General features: G+C 42.0%; 1 protein-coding gene across 4 annotated transcripts in view; it reads right to left on the bottom strand.

The window, feature by feature from the left end:
- GNE (glucosamine (UDP-N-acetyl)-2-epimerase/N-acetylmannosamine kinase) overlaps window positions 1–14,449 on the bottom strand; it is a 42,821-nt gene extending 28,372 nt beyond the window's left edge. The window contains exons 1-2 of one of the 4 annotated variants that reach the window (XM_072727931.1): window positions 14,265–14,449; window positions 1,274–1,476 (exon numbers count right to left, since the gene is read on the bottom strand). In XM_072727931.1, the coding sequence (XP_072584032.1) occupies window positions 1,274–1,476; window positions 14,265–14,315 (254 nt within the window). In that variant the 5' untranslated portion in view covers window positions 14,316–14,449. Of the gene's footprint in view, window positions 1–1,273; window positions 1,477–6,803; window positions 7,410–14,264 lie in introns of those variants that run through there. The other 3 variants (XM_072727934.1, XM_072727933.1, XM_072727932.1) reach the window with 3 other exon arrangements.
- Between the last annotated feature and the right edge of the window lie 2,841 nt (window positions 14,450–17,290).

Raw genomic sequence — 17,290 nt, 5'->3', positions numbered from 1 at the left:
AGACAGAGAGAGAGAGTCAGAGACACAGGCAGAGGGAGAAGCAGGCTCCATGCAGGGAGCCCGACGTGGGACTCTATCTGGAAACTCCAGGATCACACCCTGAGCCAAAGGCAGTGACTCAACCCTTGAGCCACCCAGGAGTCCCTAGGATGTACTTTAGACAACTTTTCCATTAAGTACCAGCCAATTGTCATATTTAACAGTCTCATGAGACAAATACTGCCTTTCCACTCTTACATAGGCAGACAGGGAAACCTAACACCATTTCCTTGAGATCCTCCAACCCACTAATCTTCCTCCTGAACTTTACTCAAGTAAAGGAACCCACTGAGACTTCATTTCAGGCTCTAACTAAAATTTCTCTTCTACTTCATCCTATGTAAGAAAACCCGGTGGATAGCCAGAATTCATTTTACATTTTTAAAACCTATGAATTTTTGAGCTATCCATAAGTTTCTTCTCTAAGTATTCTCCTTAAAGCAAACTGGTTTTTAGAGGTAGGTTTTCATTTGCTTTTGTTGTTGTTGTTGCCTTGCTTTTAAAGAATAGTCTGAAAAGGCAATTTTACTTTAACACAAGTTTCTTTCATATATATTACTGACCGTCTTTGGAAGCTGCATTAATGTTTTTATGCCACAAGAGTGCACTAAATGCCACTGTATTACCCAGAACGAAATGAATGTTCATCTTTGGTTTAGATATTCTGTTCCTTCTAAGATTTCCCAACTTTCATTTTTCAAATTTAGACTGTGATCAATAACAAACCTAATGATAAACATCAAAATAATGGCAATTCTACATTCTACTTTATCTTGCAAATTAGATTTTTTTTAAATCTTGTTGCATATCTACTACTTTATATGCTGTCAATCTATCCATGAGTTTTAAGAAAGAAGTACTAGTAAAACTCTCAAAACATATTACAGGAAGTTCCATTAGTAGAGTCACACAATACATATTTATAAGTGGCACTTCTCCTGAACGTAACAAGCAATAATAAAAATATTTACAGCTATCATTTATCAAGCACCCATGTAGCCACATTGTGATGGACACTTTGTATCACTATCTCCGTTCTTCACAGGAACCTACAACATAGGTTTTCAATCCATTTTTATTTGAGGAACTGAAGATGCAACTTCTGCAAGCCCATATAAAAACTATGAGGGAGAACTGGGATTTGAGGTGAGGTCCACATGGCTACAAGAGCCTAGCTCTCTCCAGTACACCATGTTACAATGAAGAATATCATAAGAAAATGCTTTCATCTTACCCATAATCATCTATTAGGTGAGAGCCAAGTACCACCACATCAAGTTCAAAGAACTCAGGTTCCATTTTAATGCCAAACATGATTGGGGCAAGTTTGGAATAATCAGCACGGTTGCAAGTGGCGACACAAACTCGAAGCTTCCGGTTATCCCCATTCTTCTCCATGGCTCGTCTCTTTTGTGAGAGGTTCTTAAAATAGAATTCCTAAAATTGCAAAAATAAAAAAGATTTCTCATCAGAATGATAAGTCCTAGAAAGAAACACAGAATCCTGTAGTTCTAAGCCTCCAGCCACCATTTAATACAGTGCTTCTTAAACCTTTGTCCCCCCCTACTCCTGTGTAACCTGCCCCCAAACCCCACCCCAGCACAGCTAGGAGATTCCAGCTGACTAAACCCACTGCTTTCTCTCACACTTAAGAAAACACACTGGAATGCAACCATGACATGAATCAGCTCCCATTTAAAAGACAAGCAAACATCAGCTCACTGGTTAGAAATTACTTACCATACTTCACAACTGATTCCCACATACCAGACTACTGCAAAACTGTGACTCAGAACAACACCCTCTCTCACAGAAAGGGAAATGTACATCTTGAGAGAGAAAATTACTTCCCCAAGATTCAAAATCACAACTTATAAGGAAGGAGATCAATTCACCTTCCCACTAAACACCCACTATACATAAAGCACTGTGATTAGTGCTGAGGAAGAGAAAGTAAAATTAAAAATAGGCCTATAACTGGCTATAAACCTCATTAGTCCCTATAGCCAGTGTCTACTAATTTTCAACAATTCCAAATGCCTATAAGGTATCGCCTGACTCACACACACCTTAAAGTCAATGGCCCAATCAGAATTCATTTTCTTTTTCTTCACTGCTATTCCTCCTTCCTTGTTCTCTAATTCAGTTATGAACTTCCGTTCATCCAAATGCCTTGACACTTGAAGTCCTTATCTTCTCTGGTTCCTTACTCTGTACCTCCTATGGCCCTGTCAGTTCTGAATACCTCCTGAATATCTTTTTTTTTTTTTTTTTAAGTAGGCTCCACACTGGGTGTGAAGGAATGCACAACTCTGAGATCAAGAGTTGGACTTGAACTCACAACTCTGAGATCAAGACCTGAGCTGAGATAGAGTTAGACACTTAACAGACTGAGCCACTCAGGGGCCCCTCCACCTCCTGAGTATCTTTCATATCTAACCTCTCCTCTTTATCTCCACCAGGACTCCCCCTAGATGGACCCCCTCATTTAAGATTTGAACCACTGTTTAACAGCTGCCGCGAAGTAGTTTGCCTATCTCTAGTCTTGCCCTGCCTCTCACAGACTTTCAGAGTGATCTTTCTAAAGTTCATAAATTATACTCCACAGAATATACAACATATGGATAAAGTCCAAATTACTGATCTGGACCTAGCCCATCTTTCCAACCACTTCTCCTTGACTTAAAATTACCCTTACTCTGTGCCAAAGCCATACGAAAGTACCTGCAGTTCAACCACTGAGTCTACAAACTTCTGTGCCTTTCTAAGATATAAGTACCTCTACTTAAAACTTCCTTTCCCTCTGGCCTGGGCTCCTCCTCATCCTTCAAACCTCAGTCTAAGCATTGCCTCTTCTTGAAAACCTTTACATAAACTTCAGTTCCTCTTCACCTCACCCCTTTCAGCTGTTGCCTTCCTCGAGTACTATGGCCCTACCAAACATATATATACTTTTGCTCAATTATTCTGCCCACCCCTTCCCTCCTGCCATCTATACCTTCCAATCAAAGTAAAACTCAGGGCCAAGGGATAAGAGATGTTTTATGGAGCATTTTAAACTTCTCTAAATCAATGTAAAATTCCACCTCATGGATTATTCAATGCTTTTGCTTCACGAAGTGTGTCAATATTAGAATCTGCGATCAGGAATACAGAGAAGCTTGAAGAAGGATGCCAGTAGAAGGGCAGCTGCCTTCAGATCAGGGTAAACTCTAAAACCTGCTGGAAAAATTGCAACAGCTGCCATCTCACCTCTATTAGGCTTGAACTTCTTTGAGCACGCAAACTGCCTCATCATAGGCCCATTCTGAACTTAATTTCCAGTAGAACCTAATTCCACCCAACAGAAAGCACTTATAAATATAATAAGCATTCTGTCAAGAGAGTTATATTCCTAAGATCTAAGTATTACCTACGCATTAAAAACAAAAATATTTTTCCAAAAATCGGTTGTCTTAAATGTTCTTTACATAATCCTTCTTTCACTGATCATTAAATTTGAGCTGAATAAATTGTTGGTGATATTCAACTTGCTGCATGAGGCAAAGCAAATCTTTCATGGCTGGTCAATTTGTTTTTATTTGAACAGAACAGTAAACTTCATCTTGCAATGCTTAATATTTACCAAGTAACTCAAAGGTTATTCTACCAAAACTGAGACTAAACTAGCCAAATAAACTACGAAAAAGGCAAAAATGTTATTAATGCCAAAGCATTTTTGGGGAAAGAAGTTAAATCTTAAAAATATGGTAAAATATCTTCTTAGGGGGAGAAGTTTGAGGTTTTGAAAAATAATTTTAACTTATTTTTTTATTAGGTAATATATTCACATGGTTTAAAACTGAGAAGTCATAAGAGGCTATACAGCAGAGTCTCCTCATCTGTGTTCCCCAGCCACATAGCTCATCTCCCCGGAAGTTAGGAGTTACTGGTTTCTTATGCATACTGTTATAAATCATGCATACAGAAAAACAGATGTATTTGCTTATATACACGCAGCATATATTATACATTTGTTAGCACTCTACAAACGGATGTTGCATACCTTGCTTTTAAAAATGCTTTTAATTAGGGCAGCCCTGGTGGCTCAGCGGTTTAGCGCCACCTTTAGCTCAGGGCGTGATCCTAGAGACCAGGACTGAGTCCCACACTGGACTCCCTGCATGGAGCCGGCTTCTCCCTCTGCCTATGTCTCTGTCTCTCTCTCTCTGCGTCTCGAATGAATGAATGAATGAATGAATGTGCTTTTGTTTCTGAATTGAATGGCAAAATGGGAAAGTTTATTTTTTAAATGGGAAAGTTTAAAGGCACTGGAAATATCAAAACTAAAAGTGCAGAGTTTTAAAAATGGCCAGCCATCATTCTCTTCAAAGATATGAAGGGTTATGAGAGCCCCAAAAGTAAAAATAATCAAGGTCACAAATATTTAGTATCAACTCTGTGCAGAGCACTATAAAGAAAGCTGAGAGAAACAGAACTGAGAAAGACCAGTCTCTGATTTTTAGAAATCTTAAATCTAGTACTTGACACTAGGTCACGTAATAGATCTTAACTAGTTCTCTTTTCCAAATAGAAGCCCTAAAAACAAAATAATTTTTTTTTTCTCAGCCCAGTATATATTATTATTTGTTCTGGCTAAGAGGTCATCCCAGAGATATATTTTTATATTGAGAACTGTGGCCAGAGTCCCCATAACCAGTATAGAATGGATAAATGGCAAAATAATGAATGAGTGGCAAAATGGACTTAAACTGTAATAGGACAATTTAAGTTGCATCAAGTATAATGTAAAGCAAACAAGATAAAACTCGATTCTTTACACAGTGGAATACCAGATGGCAATTAAAATGATTGGACTATGTCTATATTAATAAATCTCAGAAACAGAGGAAAACAGCAAATTCTAAAGTTAGATACAATAGGGTACCTTTTTAAAAGTTTTTCAAAGTGTACCCAACACTACTATATGTTGTTTACTGATCTACAGTAAAGTTCCACACCAACTCAGGAAAGTAGTTACCTCTAGAAAGGGAGAGAAGGGGGGGAAAATGAGGCTTTTCAGGCTTTAGCTAACATTTTTTTTAAGTTATACCATAAGCAGAGATGTGAAACAAACATGATAACATATTAATGTGTTGCATCTTGATAACTGGGAGAGGATGTCATACCATCTTTGTCCTTTCAGACATATTTGAAGTTTTCGTTATTAAGAACAAGAAATCTTTTAAATAGATACTATAAAGTAGGTTTGTTGTCCATAGTCCCCTCAAGCCTAAAGGTCAGAAAGTCAGGAGGGATTAGATATTTGCACCTATCTCCTCTATCCATTTCAAAACCATAACTAAAATACAGAGAAATAACAGAGAAATAGGCTTTCATCTTGAATTCCCTGGCAATCTCTGAGAAACCCAATTCTTTTTTTTTTTTTTTTTTTTTTTTTTTTGAGAAACCCAATTCTTAAAGACCACTTCCTGCATTCTCCCGTTTTAAATGCTGACAAAAGGTGATCAACACTTTCCAGAAAAACATTCCGCTCAACTGTGGAAAAGACTCAGGAACATTTGGCTCAGGCAGTCACTGAGCAGAAGAAACCATAACAACAAACATTTGAGAAGTACTTCTGAATTGCTAAGCATTGTGTTAAGAGCTTTACAAGCCTTAAAACCATTTCATCCGGGACAGCCCTCTCACCAGCCCCATTTTACAGAGGGGGACACTGAGGTACAGCCAAAATAATTTACTTGTTCCAAACCACAGTTAAGAATTGCCAGAATCGGGCAGCCCCGGTAGCTCAGCGGTTTAGGGCCGCCTTCAGCCCGGGGCCGGATCCTGGAGACCTGGGATAGAGTCCCATGTCGGGCTCCCTGCGTGGAGCCTGCTTCTCCCTCTGCCTGTGTCTCTGTCTCTCTCTCTCTCTCATGAATAAATAAAATCTTAAAAAAAAAAAAAAAAAAAGAATTACCAGAACCTAAAATCAAACCAGGATGCAGGATTTTGCCACATCCAGTGTTTGCCTAGTGTCTGATCATTAACATCCACGGGCCTATTTTGCTCCGGGTCCTCCCACAAAAGATCAATCTTCCCTCGGCGCAGCGGGGATGAAACTCGGGATTAAGAACGGGGTGGGGGGGGTATATAAAAATGTTAAAAGTGGCCTGAGATTCATCTAGTTTGGTTTGGCTCCTTCCAGAGCCTCCACAGCTGGGTTAAACAATTATCTAGACTGCTAAGCCGCACCCACCCCTCCTCTTTCAGAGAAACCAAAAATACTTTATCTGGCTCTAACAATTTCACAGGTGTGCTCAGACTTGGGCGAAAAAAATAAACGCCTGAACTAGTCAGGAAGCCCAGCCCTTCGATGTCATCTCCTGGTTGACCCCTTCACACCCCAGGGCAGCTGGTCTGTCAAGGAGCTCCCCGCCCTCTCCTGCACCCGCCGCGACAGAACCCTGCCTCCCCGGACAGCCCGCCCCCTTCCTGGACAGCACTACCCGGGCACGGAGTCCATTCTGGGCCGCCGGCTGCTTGCCCCGGGGGGGCCGCCGGGAACCTGTCTGCTCCGCGGGTCGCACCACGGACCCCGTAACGGGACGACAGAGGGGCCCTGGCACTCAGGCCTGCGGACGACAGGACGAGGCCCGGGTCTGGGCGGGCCCTGGGGACGCGGGGAGGTCCACAAGGCAGGGGCCGGAGGAAGAGGCCATGGGGGCCCGGAGGATGCTCTCCCGGCCCGGCCCCCAGTCCCGGCGACGCCGGGCGCTCACCGCAAGCTGGCGCGCAGCTCCCTCCCACGCCGCCGCCGCCGCCGCCGCGCCTCGAGCGCGAGAGCCGAACCCGGCTCCAGAAAGCGGGCCCGCGCACGGCCGCCCCCACGGCTTCCGCAGGCCGGCCACGCGCGCAGAGCCCTCCGGGCTCGACCCCAGCCTCGCACGCCCCCGAGCGCCGAGTCGGCGAGCGCGCACTTACGTAACCTGAGAGCGGCCCTGTGATTGGCTGCGCTCGCCCGAGCCCCACCCCCTTGCCAAACGGTTTTTTGGAGGGGGGCCGGGGGCGAGGGGCGGGGCGTCTTCCGTTGTCGTGGCGGGCCGGGTCTCGCCGGCCTCTGCTCCCGCCCCGGCGCGGTCTCCTCCTCTGCCGCCGCAGCCGCGCGCACGCTGGGGACCCCGGGTCCTGGCTGGCGGTGGTTTTGGCCTGGCACCCAGCGGGGGATTAGGCCGTCTGTTCCCTCAGGCACGTCGTAGGCCCAGACCGAAACCGCCGCAGAGCCCTCTCCTGAGTTAGGGCCTCGCCTCTCCCGGAGCGCGTCTGCTGGAGGACTGAGGGGGTGTGGAGGAGGATGCAAGTAAGGCAGACCAGTCGGTGGGGAGGCGCCGCCTAGGCCTCCCCTCTAGGGAACCTCCCGCCAGTCCCCGCCCGGGGCCGCCCGAGGGGGGCTCCCCTGGCGCCTGATAAAGGTCTTTCAAATGACTGAGTCACCAATGACAAACTTCGAATGAGTTGGATTTAAAAAACATTAAAATATATATATTTTAAAGATTTTATTTGTTTATTCATGAGAGAGACAGAGAGGCGCAGAGACACAGGCAGAGGGAGAAGCAGGCTCCATGCAGGGAGCCCGACGCGGGACTCGATCCCGGGTCTCCAGGATCACGCCCTGGGCTGAAGGGGGCACTAAGCCCCTGAGCCACCAGGGCTGCCCTTCCAGCCCTATTTATACGATCTTTTGTATTTTGTAGTATATGCATACATTCCATATTAAAGAGAATCAAATTGTAAAAAAAAAAAAAAAAAAAAAAATGGTGGCAATGAAACTCGCGTGGATGATATGAGATTTTTACTGTGGAAGCAGAATTGAAAATTATGGATTAGGTATGAGGGGATAACAGAAAAGGAAGGAAACAAGGATGACTTCCAGGTGTCTGGCATTAGTAATTGGGTGATTGGTGCCATTTACCAAGATGAGAAAAAAGCTGAGGGACTAAAGTTTTAATTTCGGATATGTTTGAGATGCTTATGGAGTACCTATATAAAGCTATTAAGTGAGCAATAATATACATGAATCTGGACACAGATTCAGCAGAGAGTGTATTCGTTTTCTATTGCTGCTGTAGCAAATTACCTCCAACCTAGTTGCTGAAAACGAATGTATTATCTTACAGTTCTGGAGGTTAGGAAACTGAAATGGGTTTCGCCCAGCTCAAATCAAAGCAGCAATATAGGTGTCCTAAGAAAAGAAATTTGTAACTAGGCAACTATGCGTGGTGATGGATGTTAGCTACACATTGTGATCATTTCATAATATATACATACACCAAGTCATTACATTGTACACTTGAAACTAATGTTATAGGTCAAATATATATCAGTCTTTGTTTTTCCTTTTTTAAAGACTTTATTTATTCATAAAAGACACACAGAGAGAGAGAGAGAGACAGAGACACAGGCAGAGGGAGAAGTAGGCGGCTCCATGCAGGGATCCGGCTGTGGGACTCGATCCTGGGTCGACATGATCACGCCCTGGGCTGAAGGCAGCGCCAAACCTCCGAGCCACCCAGGCTGCCCATCAGTTTTTTGTTTTGTTTTGTTTTGTTTAAAGGTATCAGTGGGTCGGCCTTCCCTAGAGGGCAGGCCTTTCCTTAGCTACAGGCTCCCTTCATTCCTTGTTTTGTGGCCTCTCTGACCTCTTCTTATCACTTCTGTGACTCTCCTCCTCTTTCACTTGAAAAGACCCCTGTGATTACATTGGGTCCACTTAGGACAATCTTCCCATCTCAAAATCCTTAATTTAATCACATCTGCAAAGTCTCCCTTGCTATATAAGGAAATATTCACAAGTTCTAGGGATTAAGACATGGATATCTTTAGGGAGCTATTATTTTGCCTACCACAATGAAATGTTCAAGATGGGCATGTTGCCTTTAAAGTTACATGCCAGGGGGCTACCTGGCTGGCTCAGTTGATGGAGCACGTGACTCTAGATCTTGGGGGCTGTGAGTTGGAGCCCCACACTGGGTGTAGAGATTACTTAAAAATAAATAATAATAAGTAAAAATAATAATAAAGGTGCATGCCATACCACCAAATATCCAGAAAAGAACCCTAATTTTTTCTCTTCAAAGTTAAGAAAAATTAAAGAACAGGTTAATGTTCAGTTTTTTAAAAATCTGGGTGCTTATTACATGGGTGTGTTTAGTTTGTTAGAATTCAAATTATACACTTAAGATATCTCCACTTTTCCGTGTATAAGTACTATGTATTTTTAAAATACTTCATGGTTAGGATTATAGCTAGGAAAAAATGTAACTAAATAATATAATTTTGAGAATTTGTGCACTTATTAAACCACCTGTAGATTTTGGGTTTTTTTTTTTTACCAATATTGAAAATTTTATATTTCCATATATCATTTGAGTAGGAACCTCTTGAGTGCATAAAGAAGTTAAAAAACATCTTACAAACCAGATATCACTGCGTAAGCCAGATTGTTGATGGCCCAACCAGGTCATATAAGCACCTCCCCAGACCAGAGAGAACTACTCTTGTTGCACCGATGACTGACATAGATGGGAAAGCAGTTCTTTCCCCTTTAGGAAAAGCATGTAAGGATTAAGGTTACATTGACTTAAAGTAATTCAGTAACATCCTACACTGTACAGGTCAACTTCAGGTTTGCAAGAGCACAAGTCTGAAAGATATGCTTACAAAGGTAGTGATTAAGATATTCATAACAAGAAAATGAGCCTTTTGAAATTCATATTTGGGGACCGGTTAATCACTACTCATATACCCTCAACTACTAACCAGTTTATTACGTCAATCAGCTTTTCAGAGTACCTCTGGTTGTGAGCCATCCCTATGCCAGCTCTCCCAATTACAGAAGAAAAGTACAAATAAATACAATGACTATGTCTTTGTTTTTGTGAAATGCCCTTTACTGGGATTTTTTAAGTATTTTTCTTCATGAGCTATAAAAGTATCGTATTTCAAACCCGTAAATAATTTTATTTCTTATCTGTCTGCTAGGGAAATGAGGTAAGCCAGAAAGAACTCAGCCAACCCTGACTAATTGGAGTTCAGAAAGTTTAATTTGCATAGCTATTCCAGAAGAACTGGAGAAGTATTTAAAACTAGTTTGTCTTTAACTTTGACTCTGTTATAAAAAGTTCCACAGGATGGATGCCTGGGTGGCTCAGCAGTTGAGCATCTGCTTTTGGCTCAGGGCATGGTCTTGGGGTCCTGGGATGGAGCTCCCCTTTGGGCTCCCTGCATAGAGCCTGCTTCTCCCTCTGCCTGTGTCTTTGCCCCTCTCTCTGTGTGTCCCTCATGAATAAATAAAAAAATCCTTTAAAAAAATCGACAGAATTATGTTCTTTCTCATCAGATCATAAATTCCTTGAGGTTCACTCTGTCAGGTATACTTTTCTTCCTGAGAGTTCCTTGAATCATGACATATGTAAGAAATACAGTCTAACAAGCATTGAGTGAAATGGGGGGATTATATCTCCTATCGAAGAGTAATTGCTGGGTGCCTGGCTGGCTCAGTCAGTAGAGCATGTAACTCTTGATCTCAGGGTTGTAAGTTTGAGCCTCAGGCTGGGTGTAGATATTTCTTTAAAAACAAAACCTTTAAAAAAATAAAAAGAGTCATTGCTATCCCAGGTCTTTTCTCTATGACTGGTCCAAGTCACTTGGATTCAATTTCCCATCAACACTCCTCCAAGCACCCAAGCTTATGATTATATTAGTACAACACTGTTGCTCAGACTTTACAGTGGATCAAGTGTAAAAAAAGCACGGTGAGTTGAACAGGAAGAAACTTAATGGTGTTATAGGCTACGGAGGAAGAAAGTAATGAGATGCAGCTAACAGGTGAAGTAAAGCCAGATCAACAAGGGCCTTGGGTCATGTCCTGCTGAGGTAAGGCAGGCAGGCTTGCTTGCTTGCTTGCTTTTAGATTTCTTCCTTCCTTCCTTTTTTTCTTTCTTTGAGAGAGAGAAAGCATGAGCAGGGGAGACAGAGGGAGAAGGAGAATTAGCAGAGAACCAGACGTGGAGCTCGATCTCAGAATCCCAATATCATGACCTGAAGGCAGACGCTTAACCAACCCAGGCATCCCTGGAGGTCAGGCTTTCTTTTTCCTCATTAGAATTGGGAGATTTTTTTTTTAAGTCAAGGGAATGACATCAGATTTGCTTAATTAGATTTGTGGAAGATCAGGCAGCCCGGGTGGCTCAGCGATTTAGCGCCTGCCTTCATCCCAGGGCGTGAGCCTGGAGACCCCGGAGACCCCGGATCGAGTCCCACGTCGGGCTCCCTGCATAGAGCCTGCTTCTCCCTCCGCCTGTGCCTCTGCCTCTCTCTTTGTTTCCTCTCTGTGTATTCTCATGAATAAATAATAAAATCTTTAAACAAAAACAAACTAATTGTTAAAAAAAAAAAAAAAGATGGTGGTAGTGGGAATTAAGAGGATGAAATCAAAAGAATGTGGAGAAAGAATGGTCAGAACTTGATGGCAGAGACAGGATTGAAGAGATGATATTGTAAGAGAATGACAAGTTTCTATTTCAAAGCAGCTGGGTGGCTGGCAGTGCTGGATCTGAAACAGAGAAGCAGCAGGTTCGGGGATGGGCGGGAGGCGGTGATAAGGATCTCTGATTTGGATATGTTGAATTTGCAGTACCTAAAGGTCATTTTCATTAGACTGGGGACCTGGAGAATGATACGGGTCAGAGATACGAATTTTGATAGGTATAATTCACCCAACAAAATGGTCTATTTTGAAATACACTGCACACTCTTAGCCCAAGGCACCAACTACATTTCTTGTTCTACCTGTTTCGCCAGACTTTTTAAATGCCCCTGATGCCCAGTTTGTTATACTTTTACTCTTGGCCAGTTCAGAACTCTTTTTATAATATTCTACTTATAACAGTTTTCTAAGTCCTAGATGATTAGACTCTTAGACATATTTAAATTTAATTTTATAGGGTGGAAACCCCTGTGGAAACCCAGGGACTTCAGTTTATTATGTGTTATGTTAAACATTCAGTGCTGCTTTCCTGGCCACGTTCCCTCTTTCTCCACTCACTTTTTCTGACCACCCAGGCTCTGAGTCTTTTCTGCTCTCCAGCTGCTCTTCTCTTAACCCCTTCTTTACACTGTGGTCACTGCCTCATTCTTGAAACTTCTTCCCACGTTTCCATGACAGTTCCTGATTTCCTGCCTACCTGCCACCTCTCTGGTTGCTATACTTCCTCAAACCACTACTTAAAAGTTAATGTTTTCTCAGAATTCCCCACTTAGCTTCATTTTCATCTCACTTTAGTATCCTCCCAGCTTAAGCTCATCTACCCACACAGCTTCACAAACAAACATTTTAAATTACTGCTAAATCTGAAACTCCAAAAAAATAAAAAAATAAAAAAAATAAATCTGAAACTCCAGCCTCGTTTTCTCAGTCCAGACCCAAACATCTAACTCCTTTTACGACACCTGCATTTGGCTAGGTTCCATGGGCACTTCAAATCAACTGGCCAGAGTGAAATTTTCTTCTCCTCCATAAACTTGGGCTTTTCTACTCTTTTTTTTTTTTTTTTTAAGATTTTATTTATTCAAAAAAAAAAAGATTTTATTTATTCATGAGAGACATACAGAAAGAGAGAGAGAGGCAGAGACAAAGCAGGCTCCATGCAGGGAGCCCGACACGGTACTCCATCCCAGGTCTCAAGGATCAGACCCTGGGCTGAAGGCGGCGCTAAACCGCAGAGCCACGCAGGCAGCCCTCCATTCTCATTCTCAGCGAATGGTCTCATCATCTACCCAGAAACTGGGAGACTTCTTTGACTTCTCCATTAGTTCTCAATTTCAGTCTGTCATGAAGTCCTATCAGTTTTACATTTCAGATGAGCATTTTTCGAGAAGAGAATGTGGTGTGATTGAACATAATAAGGAAGTGATAATAACGTACGTGGGAGACTAGACAAACAGGAGACAAGTTTTGTTGAGGAACATTGGAAAACACAGGTATATTATGAAGGAGAAGAGTACCTTGACAGGGACTTAAAAACCACATGGAGTATTTCAGAATTCATGTAGTCATAGAACCACCAAACATTAGGCAGATGGATGAAATGGTAATTTCAAGGCACATTAAAAAAAGCAGTCACATGAAAAATGAGAATCAGAACAACTATTCCCTTTGTAACCAGAGACAGCCATTTCTTAGACTTCATTGAAGACATGAGGAAGAAAAAGAAAACCTAAGAAGTTCCAACTCAGAAACTCTGACCTTGAATTTAAATATAAGTGAGAGTGCTACCAAAAAAATATATATATATATATTCTCACTGAAGAAGACAAATGGAGATTAGACATTAGTGATAAAGCTAGAAGTTAACTATCGAAAATAATTGCAAGAATGATGCTATTTGATTAAAAACTGCTTATAAATTATTTCTTAACTGTAGATGATCTTTCTTTTAAAAATATTTTATTTTTTAAGTAATCTCTATGCCCAACGTGGGGCTTGAACTCCCAACCCTGAAATCAGGAGTCACATGCTCTACGGACTCAGCCAGTCTGACACCCCTAGATGATCTTTAAACATATACGTTTTTTAAAATCACCAGATGAAATGTGATGATAATTCCCTAAAACATCTGGATTTCCATATGCCTCAAGGAAAAATTTAGGTTAAATAAATATCATTAAAATATAGGACACTATATGACATAGTTATATTTCAATAAACCTAGTAATTGTCATTACCATTGGATACTAATTAACTCAGAAGCAAACACACTCCTTTCCCCGCAGGTGGCTAATGGGAGAGAAAGAAGCCTTAGCTGGGCCCCTCTATCCATCAAGTTTCAAAAGCAAAGAAGAAAGTAAAAATAGTTGCCATGAATATCACATTTCTGGAAGTAAATTGCATTTGTGAAGCAGAAGATTCAAAAAGTAAAAGCAAACCGACTTTATCTGATGAAAGCGTGAGGAATTTGAGGGAAAGAGTTCATTTTCAACTTACAGCTTAGACCAGAAGTTCCAGCACAGTAACAGAGAAACAAATAGCAACCCCAGAAACAGCAGTAAAAAGACATTTTTTAAAAGATGGATGGGATAGATTTAAAACTAAAGTTTTCCTCTTCTTCCTTGTAATTTCCCCCCCTTTTTTTTCATATTGCAGTTTTCATGATGAAGCTCTATTGACTTGCTAAATTACTTACATGAGGTCCTTGAAGGCACAACTTCCACTGAGGATGCACATTGATTTCCATCCCGTAGCACAAGCTCTGTACCCGGTGTTGTTTGAATTAATGAACAGGGCAGCTGCTTGTTCTCTTGGTTTAGCTGCCACAGAGCAGTCATTAACAGGATCTGAATTCCAGACTACATCTTGAGCCCCGCCTCTCTGAAAAGGAAGACCAAAAAAAAAAAAAAAAAAAAAAGTGATTCATAATTCTTCCTGTATTCCTGGACAACAGCTTGAAAATAGGAGGACGGTCGGTTTTTGAGTGTTATTTCCCTGTTTCTACCATTTAATTCTATTTTCCACTAGAAAAATTATTTTCTTCTGACTTCCTCAAAGGTAGAAACAAAAACCTACAATCAAAATCTCAATCGTCTTTTTCACATTGTTTTCACACACAGGTATATTGAAAACACTTATCGACACACTTTGAGTAAAGAAGTAAACTAAACAAACTAAAAATAAAACTAAAAAATTAAAAATTTTAATTGAAAAATTCAACCAACATTGAAGGAGGATTTAAGATTTTTTAATAGTCCCTGACCTCAGCATATTTAGAATCCTTAGTTTCATGAGACTGAAGGAAAAAATCAGTATTGTTGCTTTTTGCCTAAGCTACATTACAACAACCGTTACTACATTTTATAAAGGATGTATCTTGCACTTTTGGTGCTCAGAGACCTCACAGCCAGATTAGTGGCAAAGGATATAGGCTGATCATCTGCTTTTTTCCGTTTGACTGGCATATGTTCATTTGAACACATCACCAGCCTAGTCTTTTCTACTATACAACTTTACATTCTACTTCAGGAACACTTTTTACTAAGCTGTTTGTAAATGCCAAAGAACAACAGGAAGCATATTCACTAGCATACACTAGCAGATCTACTGAACTAGACCAGGCTAGCACAGATGAAAAAATGAAATTGGTTTAAAGAATCCCAATCAAAATCAGAAATAAAAGAAGAGCAATAGGGATCCCTGGGTGGCGCAGCGGTTTGGCGCCTGCCTTTGGCCCAGGGCGCGATCCTGGAGACCCGGGATCGAATCCCACGTCAGGCTCCTGGTGCATGGAGCCTGCTTCTCCCTCTGCCTGTATCTCTGCCTCTCTCTCTCTGTGTGTGACTATCATAAATAAATAAAAATTAAAAAAAATTAAAAAAAAAAAAAAAAAAAAAAAAAAAGAAGAGCAATAACAACCAACACCACAGAAATACAAAGGATTATAAGAGGGGCGCCTAAATGGCGCAGTTGGTTGAGCAACCAACTCTTGGTTTCAGCTCAAGTCATGATCTCAAGGTCCTGGGATCCAGCCCTGAGTCAGGCTCTATGCTCAGTGGGGGGAGTCTGCTTAAGATTCTCTTCTCCCTCTGTCCCTCCCCTCATGCTCTCTCTCTCTCTCTCTCTCAAATAAATAAATAAATAAATAAATAAATAAATAAATAAATAATTTGAAACCCCAAAGGAGGGGCACCTGGGTGGCTCAGCAGTTGAGTGTCTCCCTTTGGTTCATGTTGTGAGTCCTGCGCTGGGCTCCCTGCAGGGAGCCCGATTCTCCCTCTGCCTATGTCTCTGCCTCTGTCTCTGTGTGTCTCTCATGAATAAAGAAATAAAATTTATTTTCAACATATAGTTAATTATGGGAAGGAGCTTTCAGCCTGAAGTTAAATAATTTAGTGGGGGGCACCTGGGTGGCTCAGTCAGTTAGGTATCTGCCTTCAGCTCAAGTCATGATCTCAGGGTCCTGGGATCGAGTCCCACATCAGGCTCTCTCCTCACTCTGCGATTTCTCTCAATTTCACTCTCTCAAATAAATAAATAATCTTCTAAAATAAATTATGGCACAGCGGTTTAGCGCCGCCTGCAGCCCAGGGCATGATTCTGGAGACCCAGGATCGAGTCCCGCATCGGGCTCCCTGCATGGGACCTGCTTCTCCCTCTGCCTGTGTCTCTGCCTCGCTCTCTCTCTCTCTCTGAATGAATAAATAAATAAATCTTTAAAAAAAAAAAAAGAAAGAAGTAATTCAGTGGTTTGTAAACAGCAGAAATGTACTTTTCACAGTCCTAGAAGCTAAAAGTCTGAGCTTGGGGTTCCAACACAGCTATGTTCTGGTGAAGGCCCTCTTTCAAGTGCCAGCTATCTACATCTCAACTTTCTGTTGTGTCTTCAAATCCAGAGAAGCAGAGGGAAAGCCAGCACTCTCCTGATTCTTATAAGGGCACTAATCCCAGTCTGCAGGCCCTACCCTCATGACCTCATCTAATCCAAACTATGTCCATCTCCTAATATCACATTTGGCTGCCGGGGGCAGAGTGAGGGGAGGAGGTAGGGTTTCAACACATGAGTTTTGGGGAAAACACAAACATTTAGTTATAAGAATGCCTCACAGGATGGGCCCCCTCCTCCCCTGCCCCACCAACATGGGGTGGCTGCAGAAGTTAAATAAACGGTATGGCACAGGCAGCGGAAGCTTGAGCTGAATTTCTCAGATATTGTCCAACTACTCTTGACTGGCAATAGTTCTCCAGGGAGGCAGTTCCAGTCCCAAGGGGGGGGGTATTTAAAACGGGGGGGGGGGTGGTGGGGACACCTGGGTGGCTTAGCAGCTGGGCATCTGCCTTCAGCTTAGGACGTGATCCTGGAGTCCTGGGATCAAGTCCCACATCAGTCCCACATGGAGCCTGCTTCTCCCTCTGCCTGTGTCTCTGCCTCTCTCTCTGTGTCTCTCATGAGCTAATAAAATCTTAAAAAAAAAAAAAAAAAAAACGTGTGTGTGGAGCAGGGTGGTATTTTTCATTGTCACAGTGAGGAGTGGGTGCTTTTGATTTTCACTGGGTAAGACCTTTTTGCAATGCCAGGAACTGCCCTGCACAACAAACAATTTTCCTGCCCCAAATGGTAGAACCATTCCCATTGAGAAGTTTTGCTGGAGTTTTATGCCCACTCTCTTTTCACCGCCTGTAGAAAGCTTAAGGAATTTGTACTTACACAGAAAATAATAG

This window comes from Vulpes vulpes, chromosome 12 (genome assembly GCF_048418805.1).
Source record: "Vulpes vulpes isolate BD-2025 chromosome 12, VulVul3, whole genome shotgun sequence".
NCBI lineage: Eukaryota > Metazoa > Chordata > Mammalia > Carnivora > Canidae > Vulpes > Vulpes vulpes.
Note: the sequence above shows the minus strand (reverse complement) of the source record. Positions and strands in the feature narration are given on the sequence as shown.